Here is a 21,205-nt window from a genome sequence, read left to right as displayed (position 1 = left end):
GACTGAACAGCCCCAACTCCCTCAGTCTGCCTCCCTTAAGCTCCTGTAGATGAGTAACTGGGTTGTACAGTGTTCTTTGTGTTTGGCTGTGGATTTATAAAAGTTTTATCTATGCCCCTGTTCCACAGATAGGAACCAGGCCTTCACTAGTGTGGGATTTACATGGTCAATTCTGCACTAAATGCTGTGCACCACAGCCAAACCACCTGCAAACACAGCCAGGCTTGGGGACTCCACCACCTCCCTGGGCAGCACATTCCAAGCCCTCACCACTCTTACCCTCGAGAAAGCTTTCCTAATGTCCAGTCTGAACCTCCCCAGGGGCAGCTTGAGGCCATTCCCTCTTGTGCTGTCACTAATGACCTGGGAGAAGAGACCAGCACCAACCTCTCCACAACCTCCTTGCAGGTAGCTGTAGAGAGCCAGGAGGTCTCCCCTCAGCCTTCTGTTTTCCAAACTAACCACCCCAGCTCCTTCAGTTGCTCTTCATCAGATTTCTTCTCCAGGCCCTTCCCAGCTTCCTTGCCCTCCTCTGCCCTGGCTCCAGCACCTCATCACCAAGGGACTGCTGCCCTACCATAGCCTGCTCTCATTAGGGCAGGTTTTGCAGAGGTTCAGTCAGGGAAATGCCCAAGTTTCCAGGAGAAGCAAGAGGACTGTGGTATTTCTCCTTTACTATACTCGCCTCAGCCATGGGAAGGGCGAGCATAGAATCATAGAACAGTCCAGGCTGGAAGGGATCTCCAAAGGTCATCCAGCCCAACCTCCCTGAAGTCAGCAGGGACATCCTCAACTAGCTCAGGCTGCCCAGAGCCCTGTCCAGCCTCACTGTGAATATCTCCAGGGAAGGAGCCTCAACCACCTCCCTGGGCAACCTGTTCCAGTGTTCCACCACCCTCATGGTGCAGAACTTGTTCCTAGCATCCAATCTCAATCTGCTCTGCTTAGTTTGAAGCCATTGCCCCTGCTCCTGTCCCTGCAGGCCTTTGCAAACAGCCTCTCTCCATCCTTCTTATAAGCACCTCCTTAAGGTGCTACATGTGACCACTGAGAAGCATTCCTGAGTCCCCTCCTTGCTGCATCCTCTGTTGGTCCTGCTCTCAGGCATGATCAGGCTGTGTGTGCCAGCAGCCAGACCCCCATCTGTCACCTCTGCCAGGGTACCTCAGAGGTGAAGGACCTCTACTGGCTGAGCTCTCCCAGCTGTACTATTTAACTCTGCTGCCTTCAGTAAGAACTGTCTGTGGTCACAGGATCATAGAATCGTGGAGTCAACAAGGTTGGAAAAGACCTCAAAGATCATCAAGTCCAACCTGTCACCCAAGACCTCCTGACTGCTAGACCATGGCACCAAGTGCCACATGTGTGGATGTTAGGGGTTGGAAGGGACCTCTGAAGATCTTCCATCCCAACCCCCTGCCAGAGCAGGACCAGAGAACCCAGCACAGGTCACACAGGAACACATCCAGACAGGGCTGGAAAGGCTCCAGGGAAGGAGACTCCACAACCTCTCTGGGCAGCCTGCTCCAGGGCTCTGAGCCTGTCAGCGGAAAGGTTTCCTTCTCTCTAAGGAGCAAATGAGTTCTTACTTTTCTGCTGTTGGTTCTGAACATCTGATGAGCTCTCTCCATAATGGTACTGGGTTGTTTTTTCAGGATCAGCATCAGAGCTTTTACCCAGCTCTTCAGTGAGGACCCAAAGGAGCTCCCTAAGCCACTCTTTGCCGACACCTTCTTCTCCTTGCCCATCACGACGGAGGCAGGTTAGTTCCAGCACGTGGTTATATGTTGTGCCTCCGAACACTCTGGTATCTGGAAATAGTTGCAAAGTCTGCAGCAAAACCAAGATTGTTGTGCCTGAAGGCTGCTCCAAAACAGGGCTGGAGCCATGGCTTTGCCCAGCCTTAGTCTGAAAATCCAGAAGGCTGCTTGGTGGAGCTGCTGACGGCAGAGGAAAAGGTGAAGGCTCAGTGCAGCTGTCCCCAAGAAAGCTTCAAAATGCAAGGGAAGCAAACTCCCACAGAATGAGGCTGTGCTTGCTTTTCCTGTAGCTGGGGATGAAAGGAAATGTTTGGAAAATAAATATGGACAGAAAAGCAGGGGCCAGGTTTTAACTACATGTTTCAATGCCTTTCATGTAACCATTTATTTAGCTGTGTAATATAATATCCCCTAAAGTTTATTGGTTGTTTGGTTATTCATGCATTTCCTCCCTCTTTTGTTTCTAGAGCCTCTCTTTGGAGTTATTGAAGGTGTGAGTGCTGGCTTGTTTCTGATTGTGATGTTAGTGGCTGTTACTGCCTTATTTGTCTGCAGACAAAAAGTGAGGTAAGTCGAGTCCCTTGCTCAGGCTCTGTTCTTGAAGTCAGGTCAAATGATATTAATTTATGGACTTACATTAATTTATTTAAAGCACAGCTGTAAAACTGGAGGAGTGCACTGAAGTAGTCAGCAGAAATATCCATGGATCTGTACACACTAATTGTAGAACTAATCTTGGAATGACAGGATTGTCAGGGTTGGAAGGTCACCCAGTCTGACCTCCCCCCAGTCAGCAGGGACATTCCCAACAAGATCAGGCTGCCCAGGGCCCTGTCAAACCTCACCTTGAATATCTCCAGGGGTGAAGCCCCAACCACCTCCCTGGGCAACCTGTTCCAGTGTTCCACCACCCTCATGGTGTAGAACTTGTTCCTAACATCCAATTTAAATCTGCTCTGCTCTAGTTTGAAGCCATTGCCCCTGCTCCTGTCCCTGCAGGCCTTTGCAAACAGTCTCTCTCCATCCTTCTTGTAGTCCCCTTCAGGTACTGCCAGGCTGCTATTAGGTCTCCCCAGAGCCTCCTCTTCTCCAGGCTGAACACCCCCAGCTCCCTCAGCCTGTCCTCGTAGCAGAGGTGCTCCAACCCCCTGAGCATTTTCATGGCTCTCCTCTGGGCCTGCTCCATCAGCTCCATGTCCTTCCTGTATTGAGGGCTCCAGAGCTGCAGACAGTACTCCAGGTGAGGTCTCAGCAGAGCAGAGCACAGCGGCAGAATCACCTCTCTGGGTCTGTTGGCAATGCTGCTTTGGATGCAGCCCAGGTTGTGATTTGCTTTCTGTGCTGCAAGCTCACACTGCCTGCTCATGTCCAGCTCCATACAGTCTGTTCTTCATGGTCAGAGCCACAAATCAAAACACACTTTGAAACATTCCTTTTGTTTCCCCAACATCAGTTATGTTATGGCAGCCAGCACCAGAACAAGTGGACACAGTCTCAGGCTGTGCCAGGGGAGGTTTAGGCTGGATGTTAGGAAGAAGTTCTATACAGAGAGAGTGATTTCCCATTGGAATGGGCTGCCTGGGGAGGTGGTGGAGTCACCATCACTGGAGGTGTTCAAGGGGGGATTGGAGGTGGCACTTGGAGCCATGGTTTAGTTGTCAGGAGGTGTTAGGTATTAGGTGATAGGTTGGACTGGATGATCTCTGAGGTCTTTTCCAGCCTGGTTGATTCTGTGATTGCAAACCAGAACATTTTCCTCTCTTTCATTCCAGCAGTGGCCACGAGAGACCTACGGCAAGGCTGAGCATCCGCAGGGACAGGCCGCTGGCAGTGCATCTGAACTTGGGGCAAAAAGGGTAACACCAAAAGCTTTGTTTTTTTAAGAGCAGTGTTTTAAGCTGGACTCATGGATGAGCTGCCCCATCTGATCAAGTGGTTTTCTCTTTTTCTTTTCCTTTTCCTTTTGAAACTCTTTCTAGGAACCGGAAAACATCCAGGTAAAAAAGAAACAGCTAATTCATACCTTAAAAAAAGCTTCTTGATAGCCAACTTGTCCACGTTCTGACTCTGACTCATCCTGTGGTTTTCTTCCTCCTGTTGAATGTTGCAGTCCCATCAAAGTCACTCATTTTGAAGCACACTTTACCAAGCTGCAAGCGGACTCCAACTACCTCCTGTCCAAGGAGTATGAGGTGGGATCCTAACCAAGGCAAAGGGCTGCAGGAAGGGGTGGGCTGCCTGAGTGGAGGGGTTAGTGCATGAGAAAGGCCTGCAGCTCTTTGTCTTTGTCACACCAATTCCAGTAAGTTTGAGAGTCTCACCTGAACTCCACTTCACAGGCTCACAGGATGTTAGGGATTGTAAGGGACCTCTGGAGATCTTCCAGTCCAATGCCCCCCTGCCAGAGCAGGAGCATAGAATCCAGCACAGGTCACACAGGAACACATCCAGACAGGGCTGGAAAGGCTCCACAGAAGGAGACTCCACAACCTCTCTGGGCAGCCTGCTCCAGTGCTCTGGGACCCTCACAGTGAAGTTCTTCCTCATGTTGAGGTGGAACCTCCTGTGCTGGAGTTCCCATCCATTGCCCTTGTCCTATCCCAGGGTGCAACTGAGCAGAGCCTGTGCCCTCCCTCCTGATCCCCAGGCCTCAGATATTTATAAACATTTATTAGATTCTTTCTCAGTCTTCTCCTCTCCAGACTAAACAGCCCCAGTGCTCTCAGCCTCTCCTCCCCAGGCAGTGCTGCAGTCCCTTCAGCATCCTTGTAGCCCTCCCTTGGACTCTCTCCAGTGCTCTTGTCCTGGTGCAGAAGCAGCTCTTCATTTGGCATAGCCTCTTCTGACTGGCAGGCTCTGCCTGCTGCCTCTCTGGCTGAGGCCAGGAGGCAGCTCATTTGTGTGGCTCATTTGTGTGGCTCATCTCTCTGATGACTGTGGAAAGCACCTGCAAGCCTTGTGCTTGCCTTAAACCTCCATCATTAGCTATTTCATTTCACTTTGGGGTTTTTTTTCCCCAACCCACCCCATTCTGTGTCCATGACCTTTGAGAGGTGACAGCACTGTGTCTCCCTGTGTTCTCATGCCCTTTTCCCTCTGTTTTTTCCAGGACCTGAAGGATGTGGGTCGAAACCAGACATGTGACATAGCACTTCTGCCAGAGAACAGAGGGAAGAATCGATACAATAATATATTGCCCTGTGAGTTTTGGGTCTGGTTGTGGCAGCACTGCTTCACACCAGCTATTTTTCACTCCTTTTTCAAACTTTTTAACCTTTCCCAGCAAGCCTAGTGGAAAAGAGTGCAGCCAATCCCTTCCCTCCTTCCTGTCAGAGATGAAATACCTCTGCTAGCTCGGGTTCTGGTGCTTGCAGGCAGATGATGCATGGCCCTGGATGGCTTCCCACAGACCAGTAATTTCATTTCACACTAGAGGTGCAATGGCTAGAATTCAGTCTAGAGAGGAAAAGCTGCAGCTATTAGGGGCATTCAGTCACTGCTGATCACAAGGGGAGCAGAATCATAGAATCATAGAATCAATAACGTTGGAAAATACCTCAGAGATCATCAAGTCCAACCTGTCACCCAACACCTCCTAACTAAACCATGGCTCCAAGTGCCACATCCAGTCCCCTCTTGAACACCTCCAGTGATGGTGACTCCACCACCTCCCTGGGCAGCACATCCTAATGGCTAATCTCTCTTGCTGGGACGAACTTTCTCCTCACCTCCAGCCTAAACATCCCTTGGCACAGCTGGATACTGTGTCCTCTTGTTCTGGTGCTGCTTGCCTGGGAAAAGAGACCAACCCCCACCTGGCTACAACCTCCCTTCAGGGAGTTGGAGAGAGCAATAAGGTCTCCCCTGAGTCTCCTCTTCTCCAGGCTAAGCAACCCCAGCTCCCTCAGCCTCTCCTCACAGGGCTGTGCTCCAGACCCCTCCCCAGCTTTGTTGCCCTTCTCTGGACACCTTCAAGTGTCTCAATGTCCTTCTTAAACTGAGGAGCCCAGAACTGGACACAGGACTCAAGGTGTGGCCTGAGCAGTGCTGAGCACAGGGCAGAATGACTTCCCTGCTCCTGCTGGCCACACTCTTCCTGATGCAGGCCAGGATGCCATTGGCCTCCTTGGCCACCTGGGCACAGAGGGGTTGTTTACATGCAGAGGATCATCCATTTGGGACTTTTTGACAGCCTTGCCAGGTCTTTATTCTTTAGAGGACACGGCAATGTGGAGCTAGAGTGGTTCTGCATGGTAAGGATCACAGGCTGACAGGGTCTTAGGGGTTGGGAGACACCTCTGGAGATCTTGGAGTCCAACCCCCCTGCCAGATTAGGACCATAGAATCCAGGACAGGTCACACAGGAACACATCCAGACAGGGCTAGAAAGGCTCCAGAGAAGGAGACTCCACAACCTCTCTGGGCAGCCTGCTCCAGGGCTCTGGCACACTCACACCAAAAAGTTTCTCCTCATGTTGTGCTGAAACCTTCTCTGTTTAAGTTTGTCTCCATTGCTCCTTGGCTTATTGCTGTGCACCACCCACAAGAGCTTGGCCCCCTCCACTTGACCCCCAGCCCTCAGCTATTGATAGACATTGATCAGATCCCTCTCAGCCTTCTCCTTTCCAGACTCAACAGCCCCAGGGCTCTCAGTCTCTCTTCCCAGGGGAGATGCTCAAGCCCCCTAAGCATCCTCCTGGCTCTCCCTTGGCCTCTCTCCAGCAGGTCTCTGTCTCTCTGGAACTGGGGAGCCCAGAACTGGACCCAGGATTGCAGGAGTGGTCTCAGCAGGGCAGAGCAGAGGGGGAGCAGAACCTCTCCAGCCCTGCTGGCCACACTTTGCTTGCTGCACACCTATCTTGATGCAGGTGTTAGCTTGAAATCCCTGATGCCCACTGGAGCACCAGTGCTCTTTCTGGGGCAGTGCTGTTCTGCTCTCCAGTGCAGCACACTGCTGGCAGGATCCCAGGAGGATGCTGTTGGGACTCTTTTGCTGGCATAAGAACTCTTATGCAACTCAGCAGAGGAGCTTTGGGCTGTGCACTGTTTTCTTCTTACCTGCCCATATCCTAGTCTTTGGAAGACTCCAGAGCACTTGCAGATGGAAGAGACAGTACAAATAGAAACTCTTAGCCATCTACTTTAGCCCTCCACATAAAATCTTTGTGGTGATGCTGCCAGCCCTTTAGCAAATGCATTCCTGTAAACGGGAGAGGCACTGAAGATCAAGAGCTAGCCATAAACCTCTTGTCATCAATTTCTTTCTAGATGATACATCAAGAGTGAAGCTCTCCAATGTGGATGATGACCCTTGCTCAGACTACATTAATGCAAGCTACATCCCAGTAAGTGACTCAGGGATGGTATTTTAAAGTCCTCCCTCCAGTGGCAATTTGCCCTTCCTCTAAAGCTGGAGTATAAAGCTGGATGATTAAGGCTCCACTCCCCCTTCATTTATTCACTTGAGCTAAAAGTCTTAGGACTCATTTCGTGGGTGTGTTGAAAGGCTGTGTCTGACTGCCAGTAAGTTAAGTGTGAGTGATTTACCCAGCACTTAAGGACACTGTCTTGGATGGCTGTAGTTATGTAAGATAAGAGGTCTAATTGGCCAAGGACACGGTTTTAAAGGTCACTGCTTTTATGCAGTGTCCACAACCACTGTAGCTATCACTGCAGGTGGCATCCTTACCGTGGAGCTGGAGCTCATCCTGACAGTGCTGGCACCTTGCAGGGTAGTGAAACTGGCTGGGATTAAAATAATGCCCTTTGCCAGAGAGTTCTGATTGACAGAGGCAGTGGCTCAGGCAATCCAGATATCAAGCCAAACCTCAGCTAGATTCTTTAAAACAGTAGATAAAACAAACCAAAACCCCCACCCTGGTAGATCCCCAATTGCCTGAGGCTGTGTTGAACACAATGGAACAATGAGGAGCTTTGGCTACCACAATAGCAACAGTATTTAGATACACTGCAGCAGCCTCTTCCTACCCCTTGCTCCAACCAGCCTGCAGCTCCCAGGTCCGAGGCAACAACTTGGCTCTAAAGCTCTTGTCCCAGCAAGGGCATTGTTGCTGCAGAGCCCTGGCTGCCATCCCATGGCTCTTTCATAGAGTCACAGAATTGGCAGGGTTGGCAGGGACCTCAAGGAGCAGCCAGTTCCAGCCCCCCTGCCATGGGCAGGGACACCTCACACAGCATCAGGTTGCCCAGAACCACATCCAGCTGGGCCTTCAAAACCTCCAGGGATGAGGCTGCCACCACCTCCCTGGGCAGCCTGTGCCAGTCTCTCACCACCCTCATGGGCAACAACTTCTTCCTAACATCCAAGCTGAATCTCCCCATTTCTAGTTTTGCTCCATCCCCCCCAGTCCTATCACTCCCTGACACCCTCAAAAGTCCCTCCCCAGCTTTCTTGGAGCCCCCTTCAGATACTGGAAGGCCACAATGAGGTCTCCTCAGAGCCTTCTCCTCTCCAGCCTGCGCAACCCCAACTCCCTCAGTCTGTCCTCAGAGCAGAGCAGCTCCAGCCCTCTGCTCTTCCTCATGGCCCTTCTCTGGACACCTTCCAGCACCTCCAGATCCTTCCTGTAATAGAGGCTCCAGAACTGGACACAGAGCTCCAGCTGTGGTCCCAGCAGAGTGGAGCAGAGGGGGAGAATCCCCTCCCCGGCCCTGCTGGCCACACTTCTCTTGCTGCAGCCCAGGCTCTGCTTGGCTCTCTGGGCTGCAAGTGCTCACTGCTGGCTCCTGTTGAGCTTCTCCTCCCCCAGCACCCCCAAGGCCTTTTCTTCAGGTCTGCTCTCAAGCCAGTCCCTGCCCAGCCTGTATCAGTTGCTGAGATGTTTTTCCTGCCTTTCTGGGTACTAATCAAGTTCTCTTCACCTGCAGGGCAATAATTTCCGCAGGGAATACATAGCAACTCAGGGCCCTTTGCCTGGCACCAAAGATGAGTTCTGGAAGATGGCATGGGAGCAGAATGTCCATAATGTTGTCATGGTAACCCAGTGTGTGGAGAAGGGCAGGGTAAGCAGTGACTCTGCTTTACTGTTAATGGCTCTTTATGCTTTTTATTTGCCCTGCATTTATACCAAAGGCCAAACTCATGGAGATCACAGGGTCACAGCTTGGAAGGGACCTCTGGAGATCTTCAAGTCCACCCCCCTGCCAGATCAGGACCATGGAATCCTACACAGGTCCCACAGGAACACATCCAGACAGGGCTGGAAAGGCTCCAGAGAAAGAGACTCCACAACCTCTCTGGACAGCCTGCTCCAGGGCTCTGGGACCCTCACAGTCAAGAAGTTCTTCCTCATGTTGAGGTGCAACCTCCTGTGCTGGAGTTTCCATCCATTGTCCCTTGTCTATCACAGGGCACAAGTGAGCAGAGGCTGTCCCTGTCCCTTCCTTCCTGACCCCCAACCCTTAGATATTTACAGACATTGATCAGATCCCCTCTCAGTCTTCTCCAGACTAACCAGCCCCAGGGATCTCAAAGGTCTTTTCCAACCTGGTTAATTCCATTCCATTCCATTCCATTCCATTCCATTCCATTCCATTCCATTCCATTCCATTCCATTCCATTCCATTCCATTCCATTCCATCCTATCCTATCCTATCCTATCCTATCCTATCCTATCCTATCCTATCCTATCCTATCCTATCCTATCCTATCCTATCCTATCCTATCCTATCCTCTCAGCCTCTCCTCCCCAGGCAGTGCTGCAGTCCCTTCAGCATCCTGGTAGCCCTCCCTTGGACTCTCTCCAGTACTTAGCCACAACAATGAAACGCAGCCAAGGTCAGCAACAGCCAAGCAAAAGCTACCAGCTGGTACCTGCTAGAGCAAAGAGCCAAAAAGGAAAGCAAAATAGCTTCTACAACAACCTTTATGTTGGTTATCAGACCCATGAGATCATTTAGAGCTTAGCATTGTATTCCTTTTCCATCCAGTGGCAATTTATTTACATTCTACCACTTTCTACTCAGGACCTGTGGAGGCACCAGCCTGAAACTGCCACAGTCTGCTTGCACAGGAGGTCTGGGGTCTGCTTCTGCTGTGGCTGGATGGAGGCTTTACTTACAGCTGTTGCTGACACTGAGTCTGTCTGTTCCTGTGTCCCTGCAGGTGAAGTGTGACCACTACTGGCCCCTTGACCAGGACTCCCTGTACTATGGAGACCTGATCGTGGAGATGCTCTCCGAGTCGGTGCTCCCCGAATGGACGATACGAGAGTTTAAAATCTGCAGTGTACGTTTCTGTGCTCTCTTCCTTTTATTACTGTTAATTGGCAAGGCTAAATTAGCAGCAGTTCTGCTGCAGCTCATCTGGGGTGACAGCTGTAGCATCTGCCCTGAAGATGCCTCTTGTGTTTGTCCTGCTGACCCACGCTTCGGTATCCCAACAGGAAGAGCAGCTCGACTCAGCGAGGCTCATTCGACACTTCCACTACACTGTCTGGCCAGACCATGGGGTGCCAGAGACCACCCAGTCCCTCATCCAGTTTGTCAGAACTGTAAGGGACTATATCAACAGGACCCCAGACACAGGACCAACCATAGTGCACTGCAGGTATGGATGGCAGCTAAAGATCAGCGGCACAGATCCTTTGTGCGTGCCCTTGGGAAGATCCCAAGTGTTCATCCCCATTAGGGCAGCCACAGAACCCAAGAGATAGCTGATCACAGAAACATTCAGGTTAGAAGAAAGCCTCAGGATCACCAAGGCCAACCCAGAACCCTACTCTACAAGGCTCACCCCTAAACCACAGCCCCAAGCACCACAACCAAACCACCTGCAAACACAGCCAGCCTTGGGGACTCCACCACCTCCCTGGGCAGCACATTCCAAGCCCTCACCACTCCTGCCCTCAAAAAAAGTTTCCTAATGTCCAGTCTGAACCTCCCCAGGGGCAGCTTGAGGCCATTCCCTCTTCTTCTGTCACTAATGACCTGGGAGCAGAGACCAGCACCAACCTCTCCACAACCTCCTTGCAGGTAGCTGTAGAGAGCCAGGAGGTCTCCCCTCAGCCTCCTCTCTTTCACACTAACCATCCCCAGCTCCTTCAGTTGCTCTTCATCAGATTTCTTCTCCAGGCCCTTCCCAGCTTCCTTGCCCTCCTCTGCCCTGGCTCCAGCACCTCCACATCTCTCTTGTCCTGAGGTGCCCAGAACTGGACACAGCACTGGAGGTGTGGCCTCCCCAGAGCTGAGTGCCAGGGGACAATCCCCTCCCTGCTCCTGCTGGACACAGCATTGCTGATCCCAGCCAGGATGCCTTTGGCTTTCTCTGGGCACACTGCTGGCTGCTCTTCAGCTGCTTGTCCATTGGCACTCCCAGGTCCCTTTCTCCCAGCAGCTTTCCAGCCACACTGCCCCAGGCCTGTAGTATTGCTTGGGGTTGTTGTGACCTCAGTGCAGGACCTGGCCCTTGGCCTTGTTGAAGCTCATCCCATTAATGTTGGCCATGGATCTAATCTATGGGTCCCTCCTGGGCTTAAGCCTGCAGATACATCAGAGCAGTACTCCAGAGGCACATGCACTCACTCACAACCTCACCCTGGAGATGGCCTGAAAGCAATTATCAGGGATCCACTCTACCTCTGTGGGCCCACAGAAGTGCGCTAAAGCTGCAGCTGCCTTTGCCTGTGCCACTTTGCATTCTTAAACTGCCTTTGTGCTGCTTGTGTGGCCAGACATCTGAGCCACAAAAGGGTGTTCTGCAAAGGTAACACACACCCAGGGTGAATCTGACTGCGTATGGATGTGGAGACTAGCTTAGCAGAACCATCCTTTCCCCCATTCTTACTGAGACTCCCTCTTGCTGCTGCCTTCTAATGTGCTTGTGGTGTTGTGCCATCTGACAGCTGTAGGGCTGCCTCAGGATGCACATTGCACACGTCTACAAAACACTGACTCATCCCTGGAGAGAATCTTGATGCATCTTGATACCTGAATTAATCCAAAGCAGGAAGCAGTGCAGGCAGCAGCAGATATGCCTCTGCCATCACTATCCTTTCCTCCTTCCTATACAAAGACTGGATGGGGTGCTTGTTGCCATGGTTTAGTTGATGAGATGGGCTTGGGTGATAGGTTGGACTGGATGATCTCAGAGGTCTTTTCCAGCCTGGTTAATTCTATTCTATTCTATTCTATTCTATTCTATTCTATTCTATTCTATTCTATTCTATTCTATTCTATTCTATTCTATTCTATTCTATTCTATTCTGTTCTACTCTACTCTACTCTACTCTACTCTACTCTACTCTACTCTACTTTATTCCATTCTATCACAGGATCACAGAATTAACCAGGTTGGAAAAGATCTATGAGAACTTCCCGTCCAACCTATCACCCAACACCATCTAATCAACTGAGCCATGGCACTAAGTGGCATGGCACTCAAACTGCACCAGGGGAGGTTTAGGCTGGAGGTGAGGAGAAAGTTCTTCCCAGAAAGATTTATTGGCCATTGGAATGTGCTGCCCAGGGAGGTGGTGGAGTCCCCATCCTTGGAGGTGTTCAAGAGGGGATTGATGTGGCACTTGGAGCCATGGTTTAGTAGTTATGAGGTGTTGGGTGACAGGTTGGACTTGATGATCTTTGAGGTCTCTTCCAACCTTATTGATTCTGTGAAGATTGTGAATGCTTTGATCCATCTTTAAGCTGTGCTGTGCTGCCTTGTTTTGCAGTGCTGGTGTTGGCAGGACTGGCACATTCATCGCCCTGGACCGCATCCTGCAGCAGCTGGACTCCAAGGACACTGTGGACATCTATGCAGCAGTGCATGACCTCAGGCTTCACCGGGTTCACATGGTGCAGACAGAGGTGAGGCTTGCAGAGCCTACAGCACAGCAACACCAGCTGCAGTATGTAGCAGCCAATCTCTCATCTCAAAGGCTTTCAAAGCACTTAGCAGTTATTCTACTGTGAAACATTACCTGGCTGTATTTTAGCTCTGTGAGAATTCACAGGATCACAGGATCAATGGATGTTAGGGGTTGGAAGGGACCTCTGGAGATCTTCCAGTCCAACCCCCCTGCCAGAGCAGGACCATAGAATTCAGCACAGGTCACACAGGAACACATCCAGCTGGGCCTAGAAAGTCTCCAGAGAAGGAGACTCCACAACCTCTCTGGGCAGCCTGCTCCAGGGCTCTGGGACCCTCACAGTGAAGAAGTTCTTCCTCATGTTGAGATGGAACCTCTTACGTTGTAGTTTATATCCAGCCTCTTGTCCTATCCCAGGATGCAACTGAACAGAGCCTGTCCCCTACCTCTTGACTCTCAGCCCTCAGGTATTTGTAGAGATTTATTAAATCCCCTCTCAGTCTTCTCCTCTCCGGACTAAGCAGCCCCAGGTCTCTCAGCCTCTCCTCCCCAGGCAGTGCTGCAGTCCCTTCAGCATCCTTGTAGACCTCCCTTGGACTCTCTCCAGCAGATCCCTGTCCCTCTTCAACTGGGGAGGCCAGACCTGGATGCAATATTCCAGGTCTGGCCTCACCTGGGCACAGTTAGAGAGGAAGGAGGATCTGCTGGACACACTCCTGAATGCACCCCAGGATCCCATTGGCCTTCTTGGCCACAGCAGCTAGTCCAAGCCATAATAAGTAGCTGTGCTTCCCAAGGATTGCTCTTATTGACACTGCCCCACAGTCACCCCAGCCACTGTTCTGATTAACAGCACATTATTAACTTAGTGCAGTGTCCAGTAAATGAGATTTGAGTAGAGGTAGGTAGGTCCTTCAGGGATGGAAGACAAGCCTAAACCAGACAGAGAGGTCAACACAATAAGGGGAAGGAATGAAGAGCAGAGGAAATGAGATGCACAGAATTTTAAAGCTCTAAGCACTGTGACCTTGTGGCTTTGCAGTTCAGTTTTCCTTATTGAGCTGCTGTGTCAATTTCATGAATGGCATTGGGAAGTCCATCAGCATTCTCCTGACATCCTGTGCAACAAGCAAGGCCATTTATTCTGGAGGTGCAGAAAATATTGGGGATTTCTTCCTGTGCTTTCAAAACTGCCAGGAAAAATCATATCAGGCTTAGAGCAGCTAATGATCTGTGGTGGTTGATGCTGGGGGGAAACTTCAACCCACCACAAAGTCCTGCAGCTGGGTCAGGGTAGTCCCAGGCACTGATGTAGGCAGGGCAGGGACTGGCTGGAGAGCAGCCCTGAAGAAAAGGACTTGGGGGTGCTGGGGGAGGAGAAGCTCAACAGGAGCCAGCAGTGAGCACTTGCAGCCCAGAGAGCCAAGCAGAGCCTGGGCTGCAGCAAGAGAAGTGTGGCCAGCAGGGCCAGGGAGGGGATTCTCCCCCTCTGCTCCACTCTACTGAGACCACAGCTGGAGCTCTCTGTCCAGTTCTGGAGCCTCTGTTCCAGGAAGGATCTGGAGGTGCTGGAAGGTGTCCAGAGAAGGGCCATGAGGATGAGCAGAGGGCTGGAGCTGCTCTGCTATGAGGACAGATTGAGGGAGTTGGGGTTGTGCAGTCTGGAGAAGAGAAGGCTCCAGTATGTGAAGAGGGCTCCAAGAAAGCTGGGGAAGGACTTTTGAGGGTGTCAGGGAGGGATAGGACTGGGGGGAATGGAGCAAAACTAGAAATGGGTAGATTGAGATTGGATGTCAGGAAGAAGTTGTTCCCCATGAGGGTGGTGAGAGCCTGGCACAGGTTGCCCAGGGAGGTGGTGGAAGCCTCCTGCCTGGAGGTGTTTGCAGCCAGGCTGGATGTGGCTGTGAGCAACCTGCTGTAGTGTGAGGTGCCCCTGCCCATGGCAGGGGGGTTGGAACTGGATGATCCTTGAAGTCCCTTGCAGATGTAGACAGCTCACATGTACTCACCCCACTTGAGCTGTGGCATGCCTGTAGCTTGACCATGAAGCTGTGTCAGCACACAGTCACTGAGCAGCTGTGTTCCCAGCAGGCCTTGCCAGTCTGAGCTGTCAGTTGCCTCTGTAAATTGTTTCCTAACTCCTTTTCATCCAAGCAACTTGGAGCACAAGCAATGCAAGCTCTCATCCTGGAGTTTCGTGATGGTTCAAAGTTTGCTGTGAGCAGTAAACTGTGATGTAGTCCTATGCACATCCTGTAAGACAAAGTGAAGGAGATGTGGAGAGGGGGAAGAAAAGCTACAGCACAGTAAGTTCCACCTCAACATGAGGAGGAACTTTTTCACTGTGAGGGTGCCAGAGCCCTGGAGGAGGCTGCCCAGAGAGGTTGTGGAGTCTCCTTCTCTGGAGCCTTTCTAGACCCAGCTGGATGTGTTCCTGTGTGACCTGTGCTGGATTCTATGGTGCTGCTCTGGCAGGAGGTTGGACTGGAACATCTGCAGAGGTCCCTTCCAAGCCCTAACATCCTGTGAGCCTGTGATTGTGAAGTGAAACACATGGTGTCCATTTATGTTTAACTAGCAGCACTTCCAGAAACAGGAGATCACAAAGCTTTGCTGCATTGCTAAGGGCAGAAGGAGCCTTAGTTCTAGAAGTGTGTTTTCGTTCTTAGCACCAGGCCTGATCTTGTGTCAGGGAATGCCCTGGTTTGAGGCCAGGCAGATCCTCTCTTGCCCCTGAGAGGGGCAAAAGAATGACACTCATCACACAGAGGGATTGCAGAAGTGATGGAAAGCTGAAATGGAAAAGCAGTTAAGTGTTTTACAGAAGCTGCAAAGCATAGTGACAAAAGAATCCCAAAGCATACAGAGCCCCTCACAGCACACCCAAAAGCCTCCCAGCACTTCCCTTCTGCCCACCTGAGGGTGTACCCAAACCCCCCAGGGCTCTTTCTCCCCACCGCACTGCTAGGCTAGTCTCAGGCTGGCCAGGTCTGAGACTGCCCCAACCCCTTCTCCTCCTGGCATTAGGCCTAAGAGGCTTTGAGACACTCCCCCAGCATTACCTGATAGGGAACATCTCCCACGGGAGCAGAGAGGGAAGAGGCAGAGAAGGACTTTGCAGATGGATTTATAGGGCACAGGATATTATGGGTATGAAATAATCTGTTGTCTGTGTCCACCTTATTGGGTTAGACACTCAGGACACCAGAGGTGTAACTTAGGTGGCAGGAACAAGAGGCACCCAGCCTGAACTGCCACAGGGAGTTAGCCTGAACTGGTTTTTGACAGCCCAGAAAATGAAGTTACAGCATTTCCCAGAGTGTCTTCACAGAGGATTCTTTTGCAGTGCCAGTATGTGTACCTGCACCAGTGTGTGAGAGATGTCTTGAGAGCCAGGACCCTGCGCAGTGAGCAGGAAAATCCCTTGTTTCCCATCTATGAAAATGTGAATCCAGAGTATCACAGAGGTGAGTGCAAGCCTGGGAGCAGCTTCTGCTGCTGCTGCCCATTGACAGTGTAACTGGGGAGGGGGAACTGCTCTAGCCCTACCACCAGAGTTTGTTCTGTTTCCTGCACCTTCATTTCTTGTCACTCTTGGAATTGAATCTTTATTGCCTCCATTAGTAGTCATCATAATATCACTTCCTGCTCCCCCCTTACCTTCCTGCTCCCCCCTTACCTTCCTGCTCCCCCCTTACCTTCCTGCTCCCTCCTTACCTTCCTGCTCCCCCCTTACCTTCTTGCTCCCCCCTTACCTTCTTGCTCCCCCCTTACCTTCCTGATCCCCCCTTACCTTCCTGCTCCCTCCTTACCTTCCTGCTCCCCCCTTACCTTCCTGCTCCCTCCTTACCTTCCTGCTGCACCCTTACCTTCCTGCTGCACCCTTACCTTCCTGCTCCCTCCTTACCTTCCTGCTCCCTCCTTACCTTCCTGCTGCACCCTTACCTTCCTGCTCCCTCCTTACCTTCCTGCTCCCCCCTTACCTTCCTGCTCCCCCCTTACCTTCCTGCTCCCTCCTTACCTTCCTGCTCCCTCCTTACCTTCCTGCTCCCTCCTTACCTTCCTGCTCCCCCCTTACCTTCCTGCTCCCTCCTTACCTTCCTGCTCCCCCCTTACCTTCCTGCTCCCTCCTTACCTTCCTGCTCCCTCCTTACCTTCCTGCTCCCCCCTTACCTTCCTGCTCCCTCCTTACCTTCCTGCTCCCCCCTTACCTTCCTGCTCCCCCCTTACCTTCCTGCTCCCCCCTTACCTTCCTGCTCCCTCCTTACCTTCCTGCTCCCCCCTTACCTTCCTGCTCCCTCCTTACCTTCCTGCTGCACCCTTACCTTCCTGCTCCCTCCTTACCTTCCTGCTCCCTCCTTACCTTCCTGCTCCCCCCTTACCTTCCTGCTCCTTCCTTACCTTCCTGCTCCCTCCTTACCTTCCTGCTGCACCCTTACCTTCCTGCTCCCCCCCTTACCTTCCTGCTCCCTCCTTACCTTCCTGCTCCCTCCTTACCTTCCTGCTCCCCCCTTACCTTCCTGCTCCCTCCTTACCTTCCTGCTCCCCCCCTTACCTTCCTGCTCCCCCCTTACCTTCCTGCTGTCCCTGTCTTACATGTCATGATTCCTGTGCTGTTGGGGCACTGAACCTCCTCCCTATTGTGATACTAGGTTCCTCCTTCACCTCACCAGTGCTTACACTATCCAGGAACAGTGAGGCTGCTGACTGGGCTCTCTGGGCTCTTCTGCTTCTGTTTCTGTCCTGAATCACCCTCATTTGCTGTTGATCATTATAGGCTGCCTTAGGAGACTTCCCATCTGCCTGGAGTGGATCATGCATGTGTCAGAGGTTGTGCTGTCTTCTTTCTCCCCCAGCTCTCTATCTTTGTAGGCTCCTTTTCCTAGCCTGTCTGCTGTCCATTAGCTGTAAGCCCAGCTTATAAGCTATAAGTTTCAGCCCTCTGCACATCCTTGTGGCCCTTCTCTGGACACCTTCCAGCACCTCCAGATCCTTCCTGTAATAGAGGCTCCAGAACTGGACACAGAGCTCCAGCTGTGGTCTCACCAGAGTGGAGCAGAGGGGGAGAATCCCCTCCCTGGCCCTGCTGGCCACACTTCTCTTGCTGCAGCCCAGGCTCTGCTTGGCTCTCTGGGCTGCCAGTGCTCACTGCTGGCTGCTGTTGAGCTTCTCCTCCACCAGCACCCCCAAGGCCTTTTCTCTAGGGCTGCTCTCAAGCCAGTCCCTGCCCAGCCTGTATCAGTGCCTGGGATTGCCCTGACTCAGCTGCAGGACCTTGCCTTTGGTCTTGTTGAACCTCATGAAGGTGTTATGGGCTCACCTCTCCAGCCTGTCCAGGTCCCTCTGGATGGATCCTTCCCTCCAGCTCTCAGCTGCACCACACAGCTTGGTGTCACCAGCAGCCCTGCTGAGGGTGCACTCCATGCCACTGTCCATGGCACCAAGATGAAGCCTCCTGGTTTGCTTTGGGTGTCCCTAATCTTCAGTTTTCCTTGTTTTCAGATGCTGTTTATTCAAGGCACTAAAGACTGTTTGCAGCCCCCTGCTTTTGTGACCACACTTGTTAAACTGGGGGGGAGGGGGGGGGAGGGTGTGGGGGGTGGGGGGGTTGAGTTGGGGGTCCTTTGGGTTGGTGTCTGTATTTCCTGCACTAGAAAGGTGCCAGACCTTTCTGTTTGGAGACTGGTTTTATAATTTATTGGTCTGGTGATGATTTTGTTTTTTGCCTCTTTGTTTTGTTTTTAAAGAAGATCTCTAATTTAAGTGTAATGGATATTAATGTATATAGTTGTATTTTGGCAGCATGTAAATATGTATTTTTTCCCCCCCTCTTATATGGTTTATATTAATATGAAGCTTCCAATGATATTATTATTGTTGTTATTATTATTATTGTTATTATTATTGTTATTATTATTTTCTTCCCATAGGGTTTGAGGTTTTTTTTATGGCCTGTTTTAAATTGTGTGGCTAACAGGACTGCTGTGTCTGAGGCAGGTAACACACAGGAGGAATCCTATGAGGAGAACCTCCTTTGTGGGTTGGTTGGGGTTGTTGTTTTTTTTCCTCTTAAGTGGCTCACTGTTGGTGAGATGAAATAAGCTACCATTAAGCAAGGGAACAGTAGTCCTGTACAGAAGTTACAATGCTACCCTACACTCCCAACTGAACTGGTTTTGGTCTGATGAGGATGGGTCTAACCCATCCCCACCATGGTATCCCTTCCACAGAACTCACCAAACCTGCTTCCACCCTCACTGGAAGCAGCTGGTTCACTCTGACATGGTAGAAAATACCCTACAACATGCACTGCTGTGAAGTCTTGCAAGGCCTTTCCCCACCACACCCTTTGAGGGGGAGACAGGTCATGCTCTTGATTGCTTTACACTGGTTTAAGAGAGCAGAAGCAGACCACAACCTGTGCCTGTGCCTTTTCACACGTGGATAATCAGAATGAGAAAGCTGTGGGGGTCTGGAGCACAGCCCTGTGGAGATCTGGAGCACAGCCCTGTGGGGGTCTGGAGCACAGCCCTGTGGGGGTCTGGAGCACAGCCCTGTGGGGGTCTGGAGCACAGCCCTGTGGGGGTCTGGAGCACAGCCCTGTGGGGGTCTGGAGCACAGCCCTGTGGAGATCTGGAGCACAGCCCTGTGAGGAGAGGCTGAGGGAGCTGGGGTTGCTTAGCCTGGAGAAGAGGAGGCTCAGGGGAGACCTTATTGCTCTCTACAACTCCCTGAAGGGAGGTTGTAGCCATGTGGGGGTTGGTCTCTTCTCCCAGGCAAGCAGCACCAGAACAAGAGGACACAGTCTCCAGCTGTGCCAGGGGAGGTTTAGGCTGGAGGTGAGGAGAAAGTTCTTCCCAGACAGAGAGATTGGCCATTGGGATGTGCTGCCCAGGGGGGTGGTGGAGTCACCATCCCTGGAGGTGTTTAAGAAAAGCCTGGATGAGGCACTCAGTGCCATGGTCTGGTTGATTGGATAGGGTTGGGTGATCAGTTGGACTTGATGATCTTGGAGGTCTCTTCCAACCTGGCTGATTCTGTCATTCTCTGTGATTCAAGGAAGTGCCTTAGACATCCATGTTAAGAGGCCTGTGAGGATGAGAAGTCTGGCAACTTCCACAGCTTATTATGGACCAGAGGGAAAGCATGGTTCCAGCATGTCTGCAGGGAAGGACTCCTCCCTTTAGATCTTGCCTGATGTCACCACCACCACCACAAGCACAGCTGGAACAGGAAAAGGCAAGAGTGTTCAGGCATTGGAATGTGCTGCCCAGGGAGGTGGTGGAGTCCCCAAGGCTGGCTGTGTTTGCAGGTGGTTTGGCTGTGGTGCTTGGGGCTGTGGTTTAGGGGTGAGCCTTGCAGAGTAGGGTTCTGGGTTGGACTTGGTGATCCCTTTGGGTCTTTTCCAAGCTGAATGTTTCTGTGCTTCTGTGAGAGCTAGGCTGGCAAGGCTGTACTCATCCTCAGGTGACTCACAACATCTAGTGGTTAGCAAGAAGTACAACTGAAGGGTTCTCACCAGGTATCCTGCCCCTCTCAGTGGGTGAGGCACATCTTTCTCTCCTCTGCAAAGAGCTTCTCATTCCAGGGACTGAACACTCTGTTCAGCAGTTCCTTGTCTTTATAAAATGATCCTCAAACAGAGAGGGAGAGGAAGCAGCACACAGTTTTTCTCCATCACAAAACCAAGGAAGGTCTTCGCAGCTCTCCTTTTGCAACATCTCCCCATACCCAGGAAAAAACTTCCCCTGCTGCTGCAGCTGAATGCCAGCATTCCACTTTGGAGAGAAAGAATCCTTTCTGAAGGCCTCTGGAGAGCCAGCCAATACACATAAGCACCCAGCTGAGGAACTGCTGTGGCCCCTGGGCCAAGACTAATGCGATTTCACCATGGCTTAGCGGAGCTGCACCCTCCTTGGGAGTAGGAACATCAACCTAATGATGGCTGAAGAAATGTTCTGGGCAGCTCTGACACAGACCTCTGAAATTGTTCCCAAGCAGAACCAGCAGGACTGTGCAGATCCAAGTCACTGTGGTGTGTGTAGAGAGAAGGGAAGAGCCTGACAGCCCCTTTTCCTTCCTGCTCCATCTGGAGTCTCATCCTTTCTTGCCCAGCTATCCTCACGTGCCTCAGAAGTCCCTTTCCCAGCAGCTCAGAACATATAAGCTTAGCTAAACCTTTTAGATGCCTCTGGATGAAAACAGTGCTCATTTTTCTTATGGCCTCACAACCCCCCCACCAAGATTCACCACTCACAGTGGGATCTGAAAGAAGGAGATCAGCATTCTAGTGGGAGCCTTTTCCACAGAGGAAAGAAAAAGGACATTAAGGAAAAGCACAGAGAACATTTTCTCTAGACCCATTTTCCCTCTGTTTCTGTTGCTAGACACTCTAGGTTAGCAAGCAAGGACAAACAAGGGTGACAGCTTCAGATGGATCATTGATCCTGCTAACAACAGCTGAACTTGGGGCCTGATGGTGATTGCCACTGCCTTTCATGTGCTGCATTTGGGCTTTTCTTTTTTCAAGCAGTGGCTGAGGACTGGAGATCACCAATGGCAGCAGCAGTACAGTTACACTGTGAGCAGCACAGAGGCACAGAATTGTCAGGCTTGGAA

At 51.5% G+C, this 21,205-nt stretch overlaps 1 protein-coding gene across 3 annotated transcripts in view; it reads left to right on the top strand.

The window, feature by feature from the left end:
- The window catches only part of PTPRB (protein tyrosine phosphatase receptor type B), a 53,188-nt gene extending 35,028 nt beyond the window's left edge, over nt 1–18,160 (top strand). The window contains exons 18-30 of one of the 3 annotated variants that reach the window (XM_068167440.1): nt 1,656–1,762; nt 2,228–2,327; nt 3,533–3,616; nt 3,740–3,757; nt 3,871–3,952; nt 4,870–4,960; nt 7,029–7,105; nt 8,649–8,783; nt 9,886–10,008; nt 10,166–10,329; nt 12,449–12,584; nt 15,933–16,053; nt 18,089–18,160. In XM_068167440.1, the coding sequence (XP_068023541.1) occupies nt 1,656–1,762; nt 2,228–2,327; nt 3,533–3,616; nt 3,740–3,757; nt 3,871–3,952; nt 4,870–4,960; nt 7,029–7,105; nt 8,649–8,783; nt 9,886–10,008; nt 10,166–10,329; nt 12,449–12,584; nt 15,933–16,053; nt 18,089–18,111 (1,261 nt within the window). In that variant the 3' untranslated portion in view covers nt 18,112–18,160. Of the gene's footprint in view, nt 1–1,655; nt 1,763–2,227; nt 2,328–3,532; nt 3,617–3,739; nt 3,758–3,870; nt 3,953–4,869; nt 4,961–7,028; nt 7,106–8,648; nt 8,784–9,885; nt 10,009–10,165; nt 10,330–12,448; nt 12,585–15,932; nt 16,054–17,363; nt 17,559–18,088 lie in introns of those variants that run through there. The other 2 variants (XM_068167439.1, XM_068167438.1) reach the window with 2 other exon arrangements.
- Nucleotides 18,161–21,205: the final 3,045 nt, after the last annotated feature.

This window comes from Melanerpes formicivorus, unplaced genomic scaffold (genome assembly GCF_026170545.1).
Source record: "Melanerpes formicivorus ecotype bairdi unplaced genomic scaffold, bMelFor1.0.p_v2 SCAF_117, whole genome shotgun sequence".
In the NCBI taxonomy this organism is placed as follows: domain Eukaryota; kingdom Metazoa; phylum Chordata; class Aves; order Piciformes; family Picidae; genus Melanerpes; species Melanerpes formicivorus.
The sequence above is the reverse complement of the archived record's forward strand: the minus strand, read 5'-3'. Positions and strand labels throughout refer to the sequence as shown.